This window comes from Crocodylus siamensis, chromosome 4 (genome assembly GCF_052110815.1).
Source record: "Crocodylus siamensis isolate JL-2025a chromosome 4, ASM5211081v1, whole genome shotgun sequence".
Classification (NCBI taxonomy): domain Eukaryota; kingdom Metazoa; phylum Chordata; order Crocodylia; family Crocodylidae; genus Crocodylus; species Crocodylus siamensis.
In genome coordinates, this window is record NC_143398.1 from 4,241,991 (window position 1) to 4,263,293 (window position 21,303).

Sequence of the window (21,303 nt, forward strand, 5' to 3'; positions counted from 1 at the left end):
AGGTCTCTGCGGAGATGAACAATTTTACTTAAATCAGACGTTCCCTCCAGGGGAAACTGCCAGCTAAAATCATCTCTGGTATACCACTTCCACTTGTCTAGAAACTTACAACTTTCATGGCCATCGTGTGTGTACATGGGCAATGCTGCCCTTTTGGCAGAGCCGGTATGTCTTTTAGACTCTTTAAACTCTTTAAACTCAATTCACACAGGTCTTTCATACAGGAATGGCTTATTCAGGGTGTCCGGTCAGGTTGTGAGATTTGCTAGCGGCACAGAGATGCTGTGGCTAATGTCCAAAGACAAGACTCCACTGCAATATCGGCACACAATGCAGTTACTCACGGTTAGACACGGCTCATTTATGAGGGTGGGGAAAGGGTAAACCTGTCCACTGGGTTGGTCACGAGGTTCCAGTTGGGCCCCCTCGCATTCAAAACTGCCCTTCCGGACAGCTTGGGGAGGCTGAACCCAGCCTTAGTCTCAGACCTGGTCAGTGGCTCGTATTTCTCAATTCATACTCTCAATTCACACAAGAGAAGTTCTGCGTTGAGGCATGAGCTTCAAGAGCATTTCTTTAGTCTCAGCCTTGGTCAACGCTTATCGTGGAAAAAACATTCACACTCTAAGAGTTTCCACCTTGCACCCTTGCTTTCGAAGAGCACACAGAACAAATCTGGTGTCCTCGGGGCGGCTGCACGAGGTTTCTACTTCTGGCCTCAGAGAGACCTCACAGTTCTTTACAGAACTGAACTCAATTCATACAGGGAAATACTTTCACTGACAACAGCAACACAGAGTCGTAACTCTTAACCTTGACTCTTAACCTTGACTCTTTCTACTCACAGTTACTACTTACACAGTGGGTGTGACAGTTCTGGCAGCAAAAGTTTGGATAGGGTGAGCCTCAAGTAGTGAATCAGGAAGACACAGAGACAGCCTCTCACTGAAAAGCCCCAGTAGAGATTTCAAAAGGTCTCGTACCTTGGTTTGGCACCAGGGCTTCAGTGAAGAGATGTCTGCGTCCCAACTGATCACTCGGGGCGTCTCTATCCGAGTCACGGCACCAAATTGTGGAAGAAATCAAACTTCGCGTTGTGGTTGAATCAGAACTGACAGAGCCAGCTTTTCTTTATTTAAGACTATACTGCGATCACAGGGAGGATGCCCTACAGCGAGGGGAATCACCCGCTTGCCTGTTTCAAAGGATTTCTCAGACTCTCTAAGGTTACAAGCGTATTTATACTAAAGACAGAGAAAGAGATAAAAGGATACACTTTGGAGAAACAAAACAATAGCAAATTACACAGAAACTTAGGTCATTTACTTAAACAATTATTTATGCATAGGGCTATCCCAGGGCACACAGGGCAAGATATCAAGATAGCCCAAGGAACGCAGGAATGCGGATTCCTTATCTCAGAACATTTGAATTAAGCAGTATCAGCACGTCTGGTCTTTGTCTGTTTTTCTAGTCAAGTAAGCCAATTACTTCTACACCAGTAAGGGTTCTCCCGTTTACCGTTATCTTGGTCCGGTGGGGGCCATCACCTCCCCTGGGTTTGTGATCCTGTAGCAACAGGCACGCCCCTCAGGGGGCTCGGGTCTCCCCCTCACTGCGTACAGCTGTTGCATGGCTGACGGGCTTGGGTTTGCTGCTTAGCTTTGGGCAGCTGGGCTTGATGTGGCCCGGCTCCCCGCAGTTATAGCAGCCCCCCTTTTCCGAATTGGGAGGTTTGGTCGAATCAGGGGCCTCCTTCCGCTCGGTCTGGGACGGCCTTTTCCCCTTGTGCACCTGGCCCTCCCTTCCCCCTCTTCGGGCCCCTTTCTGTTCCTCCCCAGAGTAGGGGGGCTTCTTGTCTGGCCCCTCACGATTAAGCAACAGCTGATCCGCAATTTCAGCGGCCTCACGGATGGTTTTGGGGGCCTTGTCCTTGACTAGGGTTTTAATCTCCCTTGGACAGCAGTAATAAAATTGGTCCAGTGCCATGAGATGGAGCAGCTTCTCTCTAGGGTCAGCCTTGGCTCCGTCTGCCCATCTAAGGAGTGCGTCCCACCCCAGGGCCACAAAATCAGCCATTGTCTTCTCAGGCTGTGGGACGAGATTCTGGAATTTTTCCCAGAAATAACCCAGTCCTAACTTGAACCTTGAAGACACGGCCTGTTTAAAGGCATCATAGTCATCAGCTGCATCCGAGGGCAGGCCGTTCAGGACCACCGCCATGTCGCCTTCTACCAGAGCAGCCATGTGCATCATGTACTCCTCCTCGGGCACCTCCCACTGTCGGGCTTGCCTTTCAAAGATGCTGAGGGATATGTTGGGATCATCTCCGACTTGGTAGTGAGAGAACGATGGGGAGTTCAGTTTGGGGTGTCCCCCGGGCGCTCGCGGAGGACCTGCATCTCCCCCGTTGGGCTGCAGACGGAGTACCGCTAGTCCGTGCCTGCACTTGGCCTCTGCCTCTTGGTGCTGGTGTTCCCTCTCTCTCTCGGCGCTAGACCTCTTCACGCCGGGCCTCCATCTCCATCCTTTTCAACTCTAGCTGCAGCTGGAGTCTCCGCAACTCCCCCTCAGAGGGGGATCTCTCAGCGGCTCCCGGATTTGACGTGCGGGAATGCGATCCTGGGGAGGACTCAGGAGTTAACGTGCGTGAAGGTGTCTCTGTGGCTGAATCACTGTTGCACAGGAGTTTAATCAGCTCTTCCTTCTTTAGCCCTTTCTTCACTTGAAGGCCTCTCCCTTTCGCCAGGTCTTTTAGTTCAGGCACGGTCATTTGGACGTACTGGTCCGCCATCCTGGCTATCTACACTATCCAGTCGACCTGATGCCAAATTGGAAATTGTTTACTCAAGGGATTTCAGTGACTCTATTCCTCTTCCCAATTTATGCCTCTAATACAGCAGGGTATTCATATCCCACGACTGCCACCACAAGTGGTGGGCCGGAAGGGGGCACTTCTGCGTTGAACCCCCACCTCCCTGCGCCTGACCACCTTCCCGGCTCTGAGTGCCTCCCTGGGACGCCTCGCGTCCAGCTGAGCCCCTTCCTGGAGCACACTCCCTAGCCTGGGGGTAAAGTACGCTGCCACCACCCCGAGAGGGGACTCTCTCAGCCCTGTGTCTTCAGGGAAACACAGGCCTAATAGTCCTATGGGTGCTCGACCCAGTACAGGCGCTTGGGGCACTTCCCCAAGTCGGGGGCCAAAAAGTACAGTCTCCCTTAGTCCGCAGACCTAAGGGGCCTCTTAGGCATAATTTAGACCCACCCCTCAAGAAGCCTCCTACACTGGTCACAAAGGAGAACGGTATTGATTACAGGGGTAGGGTGAAAATAGGGCACAAGATAGAGTGATATCATAGAAATCCCATCGAGCAAAGCAGTCTGGCTGAGGTAGCCTTTTGATCACGCATCTGGGTTACTGCCCGCTAGATCTCTACCCAGATCTCGAGTCACTTACTCACAAGAGTCATCCCGAGGCTGGTGGCGGTCCCCTCTGGAGGCAGGCCGCTCCCCGCTCCTGCGCTACGGGGGAGAGAGCCCGTTTCAGATGGTCCAGCTCCTCTCTACGTCTGAGTCCCCGCACGGCTGCTGCCCCCTCCTCCTGGGCGGCCTTAACTCATATAGCCCCTGTGACCTCGTTCCCCTGGTCCAATGGAAGCCAGCACCTGGTGGCTGTCGGCCAACCAATTTGAAATACATCACCAGTTGCCGGGCAGACTCTAGCCCTCCAGGTAGATGCCCCTCACCCAGGTAGGTGATACCAGTCCCGTAGGCAGAGGGAGCAGGTCCCCCTCCCTCAGGAAAATTCTACCCCCATACTTCTTCCTGCCATGGGAGGGGTCGGACTAGATGATCTGCTCAGGTCCCTTCCGACCCGACCAACTATGAAACTAAGTTGGAATGACTTGAGCAGAGGGAATGAAAATGATTAAGGGGCTGGAATACATGACTTACGAGGAGAGGTTGAGGGAATTCGGCTTATTTAGTTTAGAGAAGAGAAGACTAAGGGGGGATTGAATAGCAGCCATCAGCTCCCTGCAGGGGGGTTGCAAAGAGGGTGGAGCTGGGCTGACCTCAGTGGGGGCAGACGACAGGACAAGGAGCAATGGGCTCAAGCTGCAGCGAGGGAAGTTGAGGTTGGATATTAGGAAGGATTTTCTCACCAGGAGGGTGGTGAAGCACTGGAGCAGGTCACCCAGAGAGGCGGTGCAATCTCCATCCTTGGGGGTTTCTAAAGCCCAACTAGACAAAGTCCTGGCTGGGATGATGTAGCTGGGGCTGGTCCTGCTCTGAGCAGGGGTTGGACTAGATGTGACCTCCTGTGGTCCCCTCAACCCTCATTTTCCATGATTTGGAGAAAGGTATGACAGAACTGGGTATTAACAAGAACATTTCCTTGCAGAATTTTAAAAACGCTTTCCTCTGGAAATACGGCATTTTTGGTCTGCAGTCACGTAGAAGAAACTTCCCAAAGAAATACCCCAGGACATGAGTCAGTTATCAGCAGCTTTCAGTAATTATCCCATCCCTGCTGCCCTCATATTTCATCTAAATGCTTTTTCTTTCGAATTGAATGAAAAACTTTTTCTTGTGTGAATTCAAAACCTCAAATATTTCCCAGGGGAAGCTAGTTAGAACAGTGACTGGTGTTTGGTGTGCAATGCATAAATGGGAGTTGGCAGCAACTAATTTTTGTCCCCGTCTGCTAAAGCCATTTCTGCATATTTGGGCCGCATCCTGTTCTCAGCGGCGGCCTCTTGACTTGGCTTTTCTAATGCAGATGTGGGTTAAATGGGGTTTAAAAGGCCTTGGCAGAATTCTCCCATCTTGGGCTAGGGAAACCCTGCCCCGGGTTTTGGTATGCCAGTTGTTTCCTCCCTTTTGTTGCAAGGAGGGTCAAAGGCGGGAGGGGAGATGGCCGGGTCATAAAGCAGGGCTGAGAAGAGACCTCCAGAGGTCACATCCAGCCCTATCCAAACCATCCCGGACAAATCCATCCTCTAACCTCTTAGCAAAACGACACGGTCAACTCTGACCCAACACAAGACACAACACCCGAACCTGCCACAGGCGAAGCAAGGGGACCACGGAGGCCAATGTCCCGCTGCTGCAGCGGTTGTTAAAATACACTCAAGAGCTCCCGGGGAGAGGCCTCCCTGCAGCGATGAGGAAGGCGAGCTCCCATGCCCGGTCTGTACCCATCCGACCGAGGGCGACGGTTCCTTCCTGAGCCGGTGACCAGTCTGCCCCTGAGCAGAGGGGCGAAGCCCTTGAGCCTTTCTCAGAGGTGTTTGGCGTTGGCTGCATCTCAGGCTGGGCCAATGCTCTCGCTGGGACTGACAAGAGGTTTCTGGCTGGATGGTTTTGTCCTGGTCGGGGCCAGACTGTGGGGTCAGGAAGGAATTCTGCCCCATGCTGAGATGGGGACGTACTGACGGGGGCAGGGCGGGACGTACTGACCCTCTGCAGCAGCCTCGTGGCCTCTACCTGGGCGCTCCAGAGGCCTCCTCTAGCGCAACCCCCAAATCCGTCCTCTGAGCTCCTCCTGAAGCTGCCGGCACCCCTCACGCAGCACCGGGCGCGCACCCGACCCCGCGCAAGGGAGGCAGGGGGACATCCTCTTGCTGCCCAAGGTCAGTGGAGGCTCAGGACACCCCAGCTAGCTTGTCGCTCCACCCCAGCCCTGCAGGGAAGGGCCTTTGGCGCGGCGCTGGGATCCCACCCCGCGTGCTGGCTTGCTTAGGCGCGAGCAGGGGCTCTGTGGCTCCCCCTGCCCCCCCCAGACTGGGGGGCTAATTATCTTGGGGTAATATCCCCTCCCCGGACAGACATCTGCTGTGGGGTAAAGGCGGGCAGGAGAGCAACTGCAGCCAGGAGGGCCAGGCAGCAGGAGGGGCTCTGCGCCCCCCTCCCCGCAATCAGTGGGGGTTAACTACCCCGTGGTAAGTGTGCCCTTGGCACGCAGAGGGGCGCCTGCTGCAGAGCAAGCGTGCCCGGGGGGCGGGAGGGGCTCTGTGCCCCCCCCGCAGTCAGTGGGGGTTATCTACCCCGCGGTAAGTGTGCCCCGGCACGCAGATGGGCGCCTGCTGCAGAGCAAGCGTGCCCGGGGGGCGGGAGGGGCTCTGCGCCCCCCTCCCCCCGCAGTCAGTGGGGGTTAACTCCCCCGCGGTAAGTGTGCCCTTGGCACGCAGATGGGCGCCTGGCGCCGAGCAAGCGTGCCCGGGGGGCGGGAGGGGCTCTGCGCCCCCCTCCCCGCAGTCAGTGGGGGTTAACTACCCCGTGGTAAGTGTGCCCTTGGCACGCAGAGGGGCGCCTGGCGCCGAGCAAGCGTGCCCGGGGGGCGGGAGGGGCTCTGTGCCCCCCCCCCCGCAGTCAGTGGGGGTTAACTCCCCCGCGGTAAGTGTGCCCCGGCACGCAGAGGGGCGCCTGGCGCCGAGCAAGCGTGCCCGGGGGGCGGGAGGGGCTCTGCGCCCCCCCCGCAGTCAGTGGGGGTTATCTACCCCGCGGTAAGTGTGCCCCGGCACGCAGAGGGGCGCCTGGCGCCGAGCAAGCGTGCCCGGGGCAGCAGGAGGGGCTCTGCGCCCCCCTCCCCGCAGTCAGTGGGGGTTAACTACCCCGTGGTAAGTGTGCCCTTGGCACGCAGAGGGGCGCCTGGCGCCGAGCAAGCGTGCCCGGGGGGCGGGAGGGGCTCTGTGCCCCCCCCGCAGTCAGTGGGGGTTAACTCCCCCGCGGTAAGTGTGCCCCGGCACGCAGAGGGGCGCCTGGCGCCGAGCAAGCGTGCCCGGGGGGCGGGAGGGGCTCTGCGCCCCCCCCGCAGTCAGTGGGGGTTATCTACCCCGCGGTAAGTGTGCCCCGGCACGCAGAGGGGCGCCTGGCGCCGAGCAAGCGTGCCCGGGGGGCGGCGGCGGCGGCGGGAGCCCGCGCACGCCGGGCCAGGGCCCCCTCCCCCCCGCCCGGCCCCGGCCCGGCCCGGCCCGGCCCGGCCCGCACACACGTGCGGCGCTCCCGCCCGGCGGCGAAGCGAAAGCGAAAGGCGCCGTGCACAATGCCGCGTCCCCGCCGCCCGGCCCCGCGCGTCCCCGCCGAGCCCCCGCGTGCCGCCGCCGCGCATGGCCCGCCTGCCCCTGCCCTGGCTCTGCTGCCTGGCCGCGCTGCTGGCCCCCGGCTCCGCCGCGCCCGGCCCGCAAGGTAAGGCGGCGCCGCAGCCCCCGGGCCGCGGGGCAGGGAGGCGGAGAGCCCGCCGGCGGGGGGTGCCGTCGGCGGGGAGCCCGGCGCCGGCGCCGGACGGGGCGCTCGGGGTCCAGCCCCGGCTCGGCTCGCGGCTCCCGCGCTGGAGGGCGAGGGGAGCCGACAGAGGCGTCCCGAGTCCAGGCGACCGGCGGGAAGGGGCAAGGGGCAGCGGGCAGGCGCCTGTGCGGGGGGCTGAGGTCCCGCCGGTGGTGGGCTACGGGTGAGCCGGAGCAGCTGCCCCAGGGGCGCGCTCCAGCCCGGGGGCAAGTGCCAGCAGAAGGGGCGCTAGCCCCGGGCGGGGAGTTCTCCCCCAACGGGGCGGCAGCGCAGAGAGCAGGGGGGACTGGCAGCCTGTCCAGACCAGTTGAATCAAACATCCTGGCCGGGTTCAGGAAGGGATGTTACCCGGTCAGGCTGGGATGGACCGGGCCTGGGTTGCCTTCCTCTGTAGCAGAGGATCTCTTGAGTGTACAATTACAGCCTGTTTACAGGGCTGTGCCGGGGGTACCCGTGGCTTACGGGGCTGTGCCGGGGGTACCCGTGGCTTACGGGGCTGTGCCGGCGGTACCCGTGGCAGGCACGGGTGTTGCATCAGGATTCACCATATCCTGTTTTGCAGACGCAGGACACTGCTCTGCCGTGGTTCCCTGCTTTGCCTGGGGCGGGCTCGGGTGCCTGGCGCTGTGTCGGGGCTGACGGTGGTTTCAAGGATGGGTTTGGGCAGGGCGGTCTGCACAGCGCTGACCCTGCCGCGGGCGGGGGGCTGGACGAGGTGATGCCTGGAGGTCCCTTCCTGCCCCGCTTCTCTGTGACTGTAAGATGTATAGCGGGGGTCGGCGAGGTTTGGGGGCAGAGTGCCAAACCCCCCCGTAACCTCGCCTTGTAAGATGTTGGTGTGCCAGGGGCAGACAGCAGGGCAACAGCCCTCTACCCTGGTCTTGATTTTTCATGGTTTGATCTATCCTTTCTTCTGCAGCCTTGCTGTCTGTTAGCCCGTCTTGGGAATGTCTCTTCTCTTTCTCGGCCCTGCAGGCTGGATTTAGCTCTAGCTACGATCCTTACTCAGGAGTGGTCCTATCCACTCACATGACTGGCAGCAAAGCGTTGGAGGCAGCGTTGTGCTGCTCAAGGAGGCTAGATTCAGCATGAAGAATCGGAATAAGAGATGCCCATTTCACTATAACGATGGCAGGACTAATGATACAAAGATCCTTTGACTACTCTTGGCCTCATTTGTTGTATTTTTTTATAACTACATGTATAATCTAGCAACTAAGTGCACATTTCAATAGTTATATTGTTTTGGCTTGCATCTTAAGCGGATCAATATACTGCTGCCCCCCCCCCCACCCCCCCCCCCCCCCCCCCCCCCCCCCCCCCCCCCCAGCATGTTAGCAAGGCTTCTCGTTTCTTTTTATCTGGGGAAAACGACGTGTTGTGCTATATACAGTGATGTGCCACACCATCTGCACCCCGCATTTCAAACTCCTGGATCCACCCATAGGCCCTGTGTATATGTACTGGGTCTCATGCTGGTCACCCTGTATATGGATCAGGCCCCATGCCTGGATCCAGCCCTGTGCTGCGGCAGTCCTGCAGCCTGGGCCACTTTATCCAGCCCACGGGGCTCCCCACGGGCACGTCATTTTGGCAGTGGCAGAGTGCTAAGTAACGCTGCCACCGCCAAATTTCCAGAGCCAAGGAAAGCCCCACGGGTTGGATGTCACGGCTCCAGGGGCTGGGTTGAGTACCCCTGGCATAAGCGTTTGTGAACCCGAGCTCATCGCATCCAACTCAGCATCTCAGAAAAGAGGAAGAGGAATGGGTGTAACCCTGTGCTTGTGTCATTATGACCGCAGCTGTCTGAAATAGGTGGTTAATCAGATCAGGACGAGACTAAATTTTAATATAAAGGCTTGGGGATGAGTGGAGCAGGGGATAAAACGCAGCATGAGAAACCAGAGGTCAGTTGTGTCGAGGTGGCCTATGAGCATTTGCAAACAAGATTTGTTTAGACAACAGAAACACAGATGCTCTCATCTGCCTGGCCCTTAGCAAAATATTTGGTACAGGGCCACAAGAGAATTTATTAGCTGAAGTGGGAAAGACGGGGGTAATAGAGGAACGGTCAAGCGGAGGCTCAGGTCCTTGTGTTGGAGAGGGGCGATCGCAGGCCAAGGGAGGTTACTGACGGAGTGCAGCCGAGAGCAGATCTTGCATTAAGATATTCATTAACCTCCTCGGTTCAAATAGGAGTAGCGTCCTGGGGAAATCTGCTGGCGGCACGGGGTTGGGAGGTTTCCTCGGTCCCGGACAGAATCAGGGTCCCATGCAGAATGAACGAGATGGCCAACGGAGCCAAGCTAGGGAAAAAGGCACTTGATTTTTGTGTGTGATTTGACAGTCAAGGGATTTCCAGCAGAGACAGGGATGTATAAACAGCGTTACCCAAGATCCTGGGGGAGACGGTTTTGCTAGTGGTTACATGATAGGTTGGAAGACAGAGAGAACAGGAGAACAGACACCAAGCTTCAACCTGGTTTCGTCTACTCTGTGACCTATGCTAATCACGTGAAAGGCAGCGATTTCACAGAGTGATATCTTTTATTGGACCGACTATGTAGTCCCAGCTGAATCTTTTATTTGACCAGCTAGAAGATACCCACCTAAAAAATCCTTACCTCTCACTTAATTGCTGGACCAACACAGCTACAACATCAGTCTTGCACTACTGATGTTAATGAACATAGTTTCATAGCTTCATAGTAGCTAGGGTCAGGAGGGACCTGATCAGATCATCTGGCCTGACCCCCTGCCACAGGCAGGAATGAATGCTGGGCTCACGACCCCAGACAGGTGATCTCCAACCTCCTCCTGAATTTGCCCAAGGTAGGGGCGAGGACCACTTCCCTGGGAAGTTGGTTCCAGATTTTGGCCACCCTAACTGTAAAATATTGCCTCTAACCTAAACCTATTCTCCATCAGCTTATTACCATTGTTCCTTGTCACCCCAGGTGGGGAGAAAAGGTCTCTACCTATTTGCTGTTGATCTCCCCTGATGAGTTTGTAGGCAGCCACCAGGTCCCCCCCCAGCCTCCTCTTGCTGAGGCTGAACAGGTTCAGGTCCCATCGCCTCTCCTTGTAGGGCCTGCCCTGTTGTCCCCTGACCATGCCAGTGGCCTCCTCTGGCCCCTCTCCATGCTGTCCACATCCCCCCTGAAGTGCGGCGCCCAGACCTGGACGCAGTACTCCAGCTGCGGCCTGACCAGTGCCGCGTAGAGGGGGAGGATCACCTCCCTGGCCCTGCTCGAGGTGCATCTGTGGATGCACGACAAGGTGCAGCTGCCTTGCCGGCTGCGGTCTGGCATTGGCAGCTCATGTTCATCGTGGAGTCAATAATGACTCCAAGATCCCGTTCCACCTCTGTGCTTTCAAGAGGGGCGCTCCCCAGCCTGTATGTACGCTGTGGGTTCCTTCTCCCCAGGTGCAGCACCCTGCATTTATCTATGTTGAACCCCATCCTAGTCTCATCTGCCCCCTTTTGTAGTCTGTCTAAATCTATTTGCAGCCTCTCTTTCCCTTCAAGTGTGTCCACCTCGCCCCACATCTTAGTGTCATCAGCAAACTTGGACAGTGTGCTTTCCACCCCCTCGTCCAAGTCGCTGATGAAGATGTTGAACAGTGCGGGCCGAGGACCGAGCCCTGGGGGACCCCACTGCCCACGTCCCTCCGGGCTGACAGTGACCCGTCCACCACCGCTCTCTGGGTGCGCCCCATCAGCCAATTTTTGACCTATCCAACTATGCAGGCATCCATGCCGTAGTTGCCTAATTTATTAATGAGGATGGGGTGAGAGAGAGTGTCAAAGGCCTTCTTAAAGTTTAGAAAGACGACGTCCACAGCGACACCATCATCCAGGGATTTTGTCACCTGGTCATAAAAGGCCATCAGGTTGGTCAGGCAGGACCTGCCTTTGATGAACCCATGCTGGTTGCCCCTGAGCGTGATCTCCCCTGCCGGCCCCCACAGATGTGCTCCTGGATGATCCTCTCCAAGATCTTCTCGAGCACCAAGGTGAGGCTTGCAGGCCTATAGTTACTTGTGTCCTCCTTCCTCCCCTTCTTAAAAATTGGGACCACATTAGCTAGTTTCCAATCCCCCGGCACCTGGCCAGATGACCACGAATGCTCATACAGCCGGGCCAAGGGCTCCGCGATGACCCCTGCCAGCTTCCTCAGCACCCCTGGGTGGAGGGCATCTGGACCTGCAGATTTAAAAATGTCCAGCTCTTCCAGAAGATCCTGAACTACATCTGCGCTGACCAAAGGCCTGACAGAGCTAGCCCCGAGACTGTCCTTACCTCCGGTAGGAGGGATGTCCCAGTCCCTGTTCAAGAAAACAGAGGCAAAGAAACTGTTCAAAATATCATCTTTCTTGTCTGGTGTAGTCACAGGATTACCGCTTGGGTCTTGCAGGGGCGCACGATTTTATGCATACAACAGCCAGAAGCATGGCACTTGTAACAAAAGTGAAAGGATATAAGCTATTTGGCTCTGGAGAGAGGGTTACAGGGTTCAGGACATATGCTGATGCTACTTGATATCTTAATTTAGCTGATGAAAACCATTTGCTGTCCCCCCTTTATGCATTGCTTTATAATAGCCTCAAACCCATAAATCTTGTCTGCTCCAGAAGGAGCTGGCACGGAGCTGTTTTCCCTTCCTTGGCTCGCTGAGCAGGACTACCGGTTGCATGACATACTAGGAAAGCCAAGGCTGCAACTGAACTCCAACTAGCTTCAGGCATCAAGGACAACAAAAAGTCCTTTTTCAGATATGTGGGGAACCGGAGGAAAAGCAAGGGCAATGTTGGACCCCTGCTAAACCAGATGGGGCAACTGAAAACTGACGCCCAGGAAAAAGCCAGCCTATTAAATAGGTACTTTGCGTCAGTCTTTCATCAGTCCCATGGGACGCCCGTGCCTGCTATGGGACAGGGAAATCTGGGTGAGGGGGATTCCCTACCCTCCATCAATGCTGACCTCGTGAAGGAACACCTTGAGAAGCTGGATACCTTCAAGTTAGCCGGCCCTGACAGTCTGCACCCCAGGGCACTCAAGGAGCTGGCGAGCGTCATAGCCCAGCCCCTGGCACGGGTCTTCGAGAGCTCCTGGTGCGCTGGTGTAGTGCCCGAAGACTGGAAGAAGGCCAATGTGGTGCCGATCTTCAAGAAAGGGAGGAGAGTGGATCCGGCTAACTACAGGCCCATTAGCCTGACTTCTATCCTGGGGAAGATCTTGGAAAAGTTTATTAAGGAGGCCATCCTTGATGGACTGGCCCGGGCTAACATCCTAAGGGATAGCCAGCACGGGTTTGTTGCGGGTAGGTCTTGTTTGACCAATCTCATTTCCTTCTATGACCAGGTGACCTATCACCTGGACGAGGGAGAAGAGATTGATGTCATATATCTTGACTTCAAAAAAGCTTTTGATCTGGTATCCCATGATCACCTCTTGGCCAAACTGGCCAGTTGTGGCCTTGGCTCCACCACGATCTGCTGGCTGGGAAATTGGCTCCGTGGTCGGACCCAGAGGGTTGTGATTGATGGCAGTCACTCATCGTGGTGCCCTGTGACCAGTGGGGTCCCTCAAGGCTCTGTCCTGGGACCCATCCTGTTCAACATCTTCATTAGCGATGTGGACATTGGAGTCAGGAGTGGACTGGCCAAGTTCGCCGATGACGCCAAACTTTGGGGCAAAGCATCCACGCCAGAGGACAGGCGGGTGATCCAGGCTGACCTGGACAAGCTCAGCAAATGGGCAGACGAGAACCTCATGGTGTTTAACACCAAAAAATGCAAGGTTCTCCACCTTGGGAGGAAAAACCTGCAGCACCCTTATAGGCTCAGCAGTGCTACATTGGTTAGCACTACAGAAGAAAGAGACTTGGGGGTCATCATTGACCACAAGATGAACATGAGCCTGCAATGTGATGCTGCGGCTAGTAAAGCGACCAAAACGCTGGCTTGCATCCATAGATGCTTCTCGAGCAAATCCTGGGACATCATGTACTCGGCCTTGGTGAGGCCGCAGCTGGAGTGCTGCGTCCAGTTTTGGGCTCCACAATTCAAGAAGGACGTGGAGAAGCTTGAGAGAGTCCAGAGGAGAGCCACGCGCATGATCAGAGGTCAGGAAACCAGATCTTACGATGACAGGCTGAGAGCCACGGGACTCTTTAGCCTGGAAAAGCGCAGGCTCAGGGGTGATCTGATGGCCACCTGTAAGTTTATCGGGGTGACCACCAGGATCTGGGGGAACGTCTGTTCACCAGAGCGCCCCAAGGGATGACGAGGTCGAACGGTCACAAACTCCTGCAAGACCGTTTCAGGCTGGACGTAAGGAAGAATTTCTTTCCTGTCCGAGCCCCCAAGGTCTGGAGCAGCCTGCCAGCGGAGGTGGTTCAAGCACCTACATTGAACACCTTCAAGAGCAAATTGGATGCTTATCTTGCTGGGATCCTATGACCCCAGCTGCCTTCCTGCCCTTTGGGCAGGGGGCTGGACTCGATGATCTCCCGAGGTCCCTTCCAGCCCTGATGTCTATGAAATCTATGAAATCTATTTTGAGTCTGGGTGAGAAGGTGAAAGATGCTGTACACCAGGAGGGTGAATTCAAAGAGGAACAAGTGGATGCAAGGGCTCTTATGATAAGGGGATTAGAAAGCCTGTTTTCCAGGAAAAGAGTAGAAGGGTTTGGTTTGTTTAATCCAGTGATTCTCAACCCTTTTGGACTTCATGGCACCCTTGTTCGACTCAGAACACCTCTCAAAAAATGCTTAGTTTTCACTCATTTTCTAACTATAGAAACTATAACAGAGCAGGGTTTTTTTTCTGTTGCAAAGAGCTCAGAGTAGTCACAACAGGTCAGGCTGTTTTTAACACTGTGGGCCCCTATTTGAAAACCCTGGGTTTATCTTGTGGATCCCTCGGTTTATCTCGTGCAACCATGGCACCCTGGTTGAGATCCACTAGTTTAATCTTACAAAAAAAGTTTGAGAACTGTTCTGCTCCCTATAAATATATCAGGGAAGGAAGCATCACGGGAAGGAAGCGAGCCATTTCACTTACAAGGCAGCAATATCACAAGAACAAATTCATATGAACTGACCATGAATTAATTAATTTAGGGTGGAAATTAGGAAAAGGTTCCTAACTAGTGCTAGGGAGCACCCAGCTGCTGGGAAGGCATCCCGATGGCAGTCGTGGGAGCCAGCCCTCCCTTTCTCCGTCTTCTTTTAAGATAGAGCTTGCTACGTATACAAAAGGGTTTATACAACACGATGGGACCTGTGCTAGCACCAGGTTTCACTCACTGACCAGGGAGGTCTTGCCAGGACTATACCTCTTGCAAAACTCGGTGAAAACCAGGACAAAAAAATGAGTTAGTTAAGCTTCATAGATTCATAGATGTTAGGGTCAGAAGGGACCTCAATAGATCATCGAGTCCAACTCCCTGCATAGGCAGGAAAGTGGGCTGGGTTCAGATGACCCCAGCCAGATGCCCATCCATCCTCCTCTTGAAGACCCCCAGGGTAGGGGAGAGCACCACCTCCCTTGGGAGCCCATTCCAGACCTTGGCCACTCTAACTATGAAGAAGTTCCTCCTAATGTCCAGCCTAATCTGCTCTCTGCTAGCTTATGGCCATTATTTCTTGTGACCCCCAAGGACGCCTTGGTGAGTAGAGCCTCACCAATTCCCTTCTGCGCCCCCATGATGAATTTCTAGGCAGCCACAAGGTCGCCTCTCCACCTTCTCTTGCAGAGGCTGAAGAGGTCCAGGTGCCCTAGTCTCTCCTCAGAGGGCTTGGCCTGCAAGCCCTTAACCATGCGAGTGGCTCTTCTCTGGACCCTCTCCAGGTTATCCACATCCCCCTTGAAGTGCGGAGCCCAAAACTGGATGCAGTACTCCAGCTGCGGTCTGACCAGCGCCTGATAGAGGGGAAGTATCACCTCCCCGGTTCTGTCTGTCATGCATCTGCTGATGCACGATAAAGTGCCGTTAGCTTTGCTGATGACTTTGTCACACTGACGACTCGTGTTCATCTTGGAGTCCAGTAGGACTCCGAGAACCCTTTCTGCTTCTGTGCTGCCGAGCAGGTCATTTCCTAGGCAGTAGGTGTGTTGGGCATTTTTCCTCCCTAGGTGCAGCACTTTGCATTTCTCCTTGTTAAATCACATCCTATTGTTTTCTGCCCGTTTGTCCAACCTGTCCAGGTCTGCCTGTAGTTGTTCCCTGCCCCCCGGTGTGTCCACTTCTCCCGACAGTTTTCCATCATCTGCAGACTTGGACAGAGTACACTTCACTCCCTCGTCCAAGTCACTGATGAAGACATTGGAGAGTATCGGTCCAAGGACCGAGCCCTGCGGGACCCCACTGCCCGCGTCCTTCCAGGTCAATACCGACCCGTCCTGCACTACTCTCTGGGTACGACCCCCTAGCCAATTCGCCACCCACCGGACTGTGTAACCACCCAAGTCACAGCCTCTTAACTTGTTCACCAGGATGGGGTGGGATACCATATCAAAGGCCTTCCTGAGGTCTAAGTAAACGATATCCACCCCTCCTCCTGCGTCCAGGTGTTTTGTAACCTGGTCATACAAAGAGACTAGATTAGTCAGGCATGATCTACCTGCTACAAACCCATGCTGGTTTCCCTTCAGCACAATTTTTCCTGCTGGGCTCTCACATATATGAGCCTAAATAATCTTTTTGAAGACTTTGCCAAGGATGCAGGTGAGACTGACTGGCCTATAGTTGCCTGGATCCTCCTTCCTCCCCTTCTTGGAAATAGGGACCACACTGGCCCCTTTCCAGTCCTCCGGGACCTGGCCCGTGCGCCACGAGCGCTCAGATATTCTTGCCCGTGGCTGTGCAACGACATCGGCCAGTGCCTTCAGCACCCTCGGAGGGAGCTCATCTGGGCTCGTCCTTGGTTGAGTCCTAGTGCTCAGCCATGCCTGCTTCTTCAAGAGGTGGGGATGAGAGCAAAGATCTGTCCCAGCACCATGTTATTCCCCTGTAGGATTAGCACGGTCCCAGTAAGAAGCTCTTTCAGGTGCATAAAGGGATAGGGCAGCATTCCTTCTCCAAGCTCCTATTTAACTCAGCTCCTCCTTTCTGCCCTCTGCAACCACAGCCCAGGGAAGGCTGTGACTTAAAAGCCGTAGGTTTTCCCATGCATCTTTTCCTATGCACCTTTTCCTACGCATCTTTTCCACACCTTCTCCGGCAATCTCTCGGAGTCGAGGATGGTTGTCTTATCTGCATGTCTGAAGATAGCTGATGAGGCCTATCTGGGATCAACAGGCTGTACCGCAGCTTGGACGTGTATGTCCGTGCGGGGTGGGTGATGCCGGACTCTTGGTTTGCTCCACGACATGCAGTTTCCGCCGCTCCCACTTTTCCATCTCCTGCTGCAAAGTACGGAGAGTCTTCCTCCATTTGGGGCAGTCTTGGGTGATCGACTCCTATGAGTTGACGTGGCTATTGTATTTTTTGAAGTTGGGCTTGAGGATGTCCCTGAAGCACGTTTTCTGCCCGCCTCTTGAGAGTATGCCTTGGTTGAGCCGGAAGAATAAAACTTGCTTAGGGAGTCTGGAGGCATCGGAGAGTGACCGAAAGCTGAATCGATGGCCAGTCTTTGAGCAGCGGGTGCCGTTTCGACGTGATCCCGCTCACTGTAGGGTATGTTGCAGCTCGCATGCATTGCGCCGTGGGCTTTTCAGAGCTGGGTGCATGTAACAGTGTTGAGAAACGCTCTTCGCATTTTAGGAGGCCTGCTGGTTTTGTGTGTTTATTTTTCGACTGATGAGTACAAACAAACAAACTCTCTCGGGAAGCGCGTGCGCTGCCAAGAGCGACAGGCACAATAAACCCAACAGCTCTGTAACTCCTGTTATTTTAAGGGCAAAGCAGAGCGAACCTGTTATGGTCCACCTGTTATGATCTGCCAGGGGGCGGGGACCTGGGGATTTACCTGCTTGACGTACTTACTGCCGAACCAAAAGAGGCTGCACGCAAATCCTTAATCCCTCCTGCCCCCAAACAACTGTGAAACTTTTTAACATGTCCTGGATGTAAGGAGGAGGGAGAAAGTAAGCAGGGAGAAAGGAGGTGCTAATTTTGCAAAGCAGTGGTCATGTCGGCCATGCTTTCAGGGAAGGGCTGTACTGGATCTGGTGAGGAAGTTCGGGATGGTCTGTAATCAGTGCAGGATTCCTGGACAGTAAATGAAGGAGCTGGTGCTGGATGTGAAAGCAAGTATTACTGAGATAACAGAAGCATGGGGGAATAGTAAGCACGACTGGCACCCAAAGGAAATGTGTTGCCAAGGGCTGGGGTAGCGTTGTTTAATTCAAGCCCTATGATGTGTGTCAGAAGCCTACGGAGCCATTGGCTCCGCTCTGTGGATCTGGGGCTTTGATGGCATTTGGCAACGGGGGCTTTTCCTATGCCAGGATGGGGAGAAGTGACAGAGGATCTTGCTTCCCCTACACCATGGCAGAGAGAAGTGGTGGCAGCCAGGTCCTAGCACCCATGCGTCCGCCCGCCTCTGTCCTCAGCTGGCTCGTTGCAGCCTGCGGCCTGAAAAGGATGCTGGCTGCTGCTGTAGACTAAAAAAAACCACAGGTTACACAGAGAGCCTTGAAGGGTGGAGAGTCCCTGGAGGTATTTACGGCCAGGTTAGACCAGCGATTCCCGAGCAGGGCACAGCCGCACCCTGGCGAGCTGCGAGATCCTTTTAAGAGCGCAGCACAAGATCAGCCCAGAGATTTCAAATAGGCATCCAGCGTGTCCCAGTCGTTCTGACCTGCCGCGGGATTTCTGAGGCTTTTGCCGCAGAAGAATTGCTCTGCTATTTTTCTGTAATCGGAAAACAGATGAAAGCCAAGAGCTGGCACTTTCCGAGGGGTACCTGGAGGCGAAAACGTTTGAGAACCACTGGGTTAGTCACAAGGTCTAGAAAGGGGGGCCAGTCTTTGTGGCAGATGCGTCCCCAACTTAAGCCCCACACCCTTCCTGACTCCTACTCTGATCCCCTTCCCTGGCTACTCTAGTTGATGCCCCCTGCCAAATCTGCTGCTCTGCTTTCTGCTCCCTGTCCTGTCTGCCGCTGTCTTCCCTCCCACATCTATCCCGTGCCGCACACAGAGGCTGCCGGTGCCACTTGTGGCATACACGCTTTGGGGTTAGCCGCCCTGGGTCTAGGGAGAACATGGATAAAACAGACGGTCTTTGGTCGAAATCACTTTGAGGAAGGATAGTAAAAGATGTTCTGCTGGCATATGGGTAAGGATTCTGCAGTGTTATTAGCATAAGCACTACTGTGCATTGTGTCTTTATGGAAAACTAACTTAGATACAGACTCGAGGGCAAATACTATTAGTGGAACGGCCCGCATTTTCCTGGGTGCATGAGCTGACTGATGTTTTCAAATAGTCACTAAACCAGCCAGGAGGTGTGTTGTTTTAGACTCGGTTCCAGTAGCGAGGCAAGAGAGGTCATTATGTAAAAGAGCTAGCTACAGAAAAAAAGCTTATCACAAGCTGAATTAATTGAAATGACATAGTTTTATAGTTTCATGGTTGGTCGGGTCGGAAGGGACCTGAGTAGATCATCTAGTCCGCCCCCCTGCCATGGCAGCAAAGAGTACTGGGGTCAAATGACCACAGCAAGGTGTTCATCCAGCCTCCTCTTAAAGACCCCCAGGGTAGGAGCCAGCACCACTTCTCTTGGAAGTCGGTCCCTGACTCTAGCCGCCCTGAGTGTGGAGTCGCGCCTCCTGATATCTAGTCTAAACCTACCCTCTGCCAGCTTGTGACCGTTGTTCCTGGTCACTCCTGGCGGTGCTCGGGGGAACAGCGACTCCCCCAGTGCCTGCTGATCCCCCCCTGACTAGTTTATAACAGGCCACAAGATCCCCCTCAGCCTTCTCTTGTGGAGGTTGAACAAGTTCACGTCCCGTCACCTCTCCTTGTAGGGCCTGCCCTGCTGCCCCTGATCATGCGAGTGGCCTCCTCTGGCCCCTCTCCATGCTGTCCACATCCCTCCTGCAGTGCGGCCCCCAGAACTGGACGCAGTCCTCCAGCTGCGGCCTGACCAGTGCCGCACAGAGGGGGAGGATCACCTCCCCAGACCTGCTCGAGGTGCATCTGTGGGTGCAGGACAAGGTGCGGTCGGCCTTCCTGACCGCGTCCCCACACTGCCGGCCCATGTTCATCTTGGAGTCAGTGATGACTCCAGGATCCTTTTCTGCCTCTGCCCTGACAAGAAGGGAGTTCCCCAGCCTGTAGGTATGGTGCCGGTTGTTCCTCCCCAGGTGCAGCACCTTGCACTTGTCGGTGCTGAATCCCATCCTGTTCCCAACCACGCACCCCTGTAACCCGTCTAGGTCCGATTGGAGCCTGTTCCTCCCTTCTAGCGTGCCCACATCCCCCCACATCTTAGTGTCATCAGCAAATTTGAACAGGTGCTTTTTACCCCCTCGTCCAAGTCTCTGATGAAGATGTTGAACAGTGCGGGCCCGAGGACCGAGCCCTGGGGGCCCCACTGCCCACGTCCCTCCAGGGCAACAATGACCCGTCCACCACCGCTCTCTGGGTGCGGCCCTCCGGCCACTTGGCGACCCATTTGACTGTGTGGGTGTCTACACCACAGCCCCCAGTTTCTGAATGAGAACGGGGTGAGAGACAGTGTCGAATCCTTCCAAAAGTCCAGGAAGACATGTCCCCTGCTCCCCCTGCGTCTAAGCATTTGGTGACCTGGTCATAGAGGGCCACCAGGTTGGTCTGACAGGACCTGCCGCTAATGAACCCGTGTTGGTTGCCCCTAAGCATGATCTCCCCCCGGCCCCTTGTGGACATGTGCCAGGATAACTTTCTCAAAAAGCTACCCCAGGATGGAAGTAAGATTAACTGGCCTATAGTTCCCAGGTCCTCCTTTCTCCCCTTTTTGAAGATGGGAACCACGTTGGCCTCTTCCAGTCCTCTGGCCCCACACCAGAGCCCCACGAGTGCTCGTACAGCCGTGCCAGGGGTGGGAATGGGGAAAAAAAACTCTTCAACAAATAAAGCTTTGTCTCAGATCTTGCAAATCCAGGGACAGGGAACTCTTGAAAGTTGAACTCTGAACTCTCTCTACAAAACTTGCGGTACATATTTGCAATAAACAGCAATGAGTTATTCAGCCGTAAGTAAACGGAAAGAAGCAAGCCAGTCAACGGCGAAGAAGAGGCTATTAGATATAATCCAGATGTTGTTTCCGAACTGTGCAAAAGCTGTGTCCCAGGGCGTGGATCTGGATTCATAGAAGTTACGGTGGGAAGGGACCTCAGTAGGTCACCAAGTCTGACCCCCTGCCCTGGGCAGGAAAGAGCAGTGGGGTCAGAAGACCCCAGCCAGATGTTGTCCAGTCTCCTCTTGAAGACCCCCAAGGTAGGGGGGAGCACCACCTCCCTTGGAAACCTGTTCCAGAGTTTGGCAGCACTCACTGTAAACAAGTTCTTCCTAATGTCCAAATAAATCTGCTCTCTGTCATTTTGTGCCCATTGCTCCTAGTTACTCAAGCGGTGCCCTAGGAAATAGAGCGTCTCCGGTTCCCTGCTGGCCTCCCCTGATGAGTTTGTAGGCAGCCACAAGCTTTGTGCCCAGGTGCAGCACTTTGCACTTGTCTTTGCTGAACTGCATCCTATTTCCTTCTGCCCATTTTTCCAACCTGTCCAGATCTGCCTGGATCCATTCCCTACCCTCTGGTGTGTTAACTTTGCCCCATAATTTGGTGTCATCTGCAAACTTGGACAGGGTGCTCTGCATGCCCTTTTCCAAGTCACCGATGAAGACATCGAATAGCACCAGTCCAAGGACCGAGCCTTGCGGGACTCCACAGCCCGCATCTTTCCAGGTCAATACCAGCCCGTCCCCATCACTCTCTGGGTGTGACCCCTAAGCCAGTTTGCCGCCCACCTGACCGTGTAAGCATCCACATCGCAGCCTGTCGGCTTATTTAATAGAACAGAA

General features: G+C 55.0%; 1 protein-coding gene and 1 long non-coding RNA gene across 4 annotated transcripts in view; one reads left to right on the plus strand and one right to left on the minus strand.

The window, feature by feature from the left end:
• Nucleotides 1-21,303, plus strand: part of LOC149865423 (uncharacterized) — an 87,132-nt gene that overhangs the window by 9,729 nt on the left and 56,100 nt on the right. For 2 of the 3 annotated variants that reach the window (XM_090041510.1, XM_090041508.1), the window contains exon 1: nt 6,972-7,188. The exons of the other annotated variant lie outside the window; for it this stretch is intronic. In XM_090041510.1, the coding sequence (XP_089897636.1) occupies nt 7,110-7,188 (79 nt within the window). In that variant the 5' untranslated portion in view covers nt 6,972-7,109. Of the gene's footprint in view, nt 1-6,971; nt 7,189-21,303 lie in introns of those variants that run through there. 3 annotated transcript variants of the gene reach the window in all.
• On the minus strand, nt 564-6,964 carry LOC149865424 (uncharacterized). Its single transcript, XR_016441694.1, has 3 exons — nt 4,164-6,964; nt 3,458-3,672; nt 564-2,821 (listed from the first exon to the last, which is right to left on the minus strand). It is a non-coding gene; the product is annotated as an uncharacterized LOC149865424 (long non-coding RNA).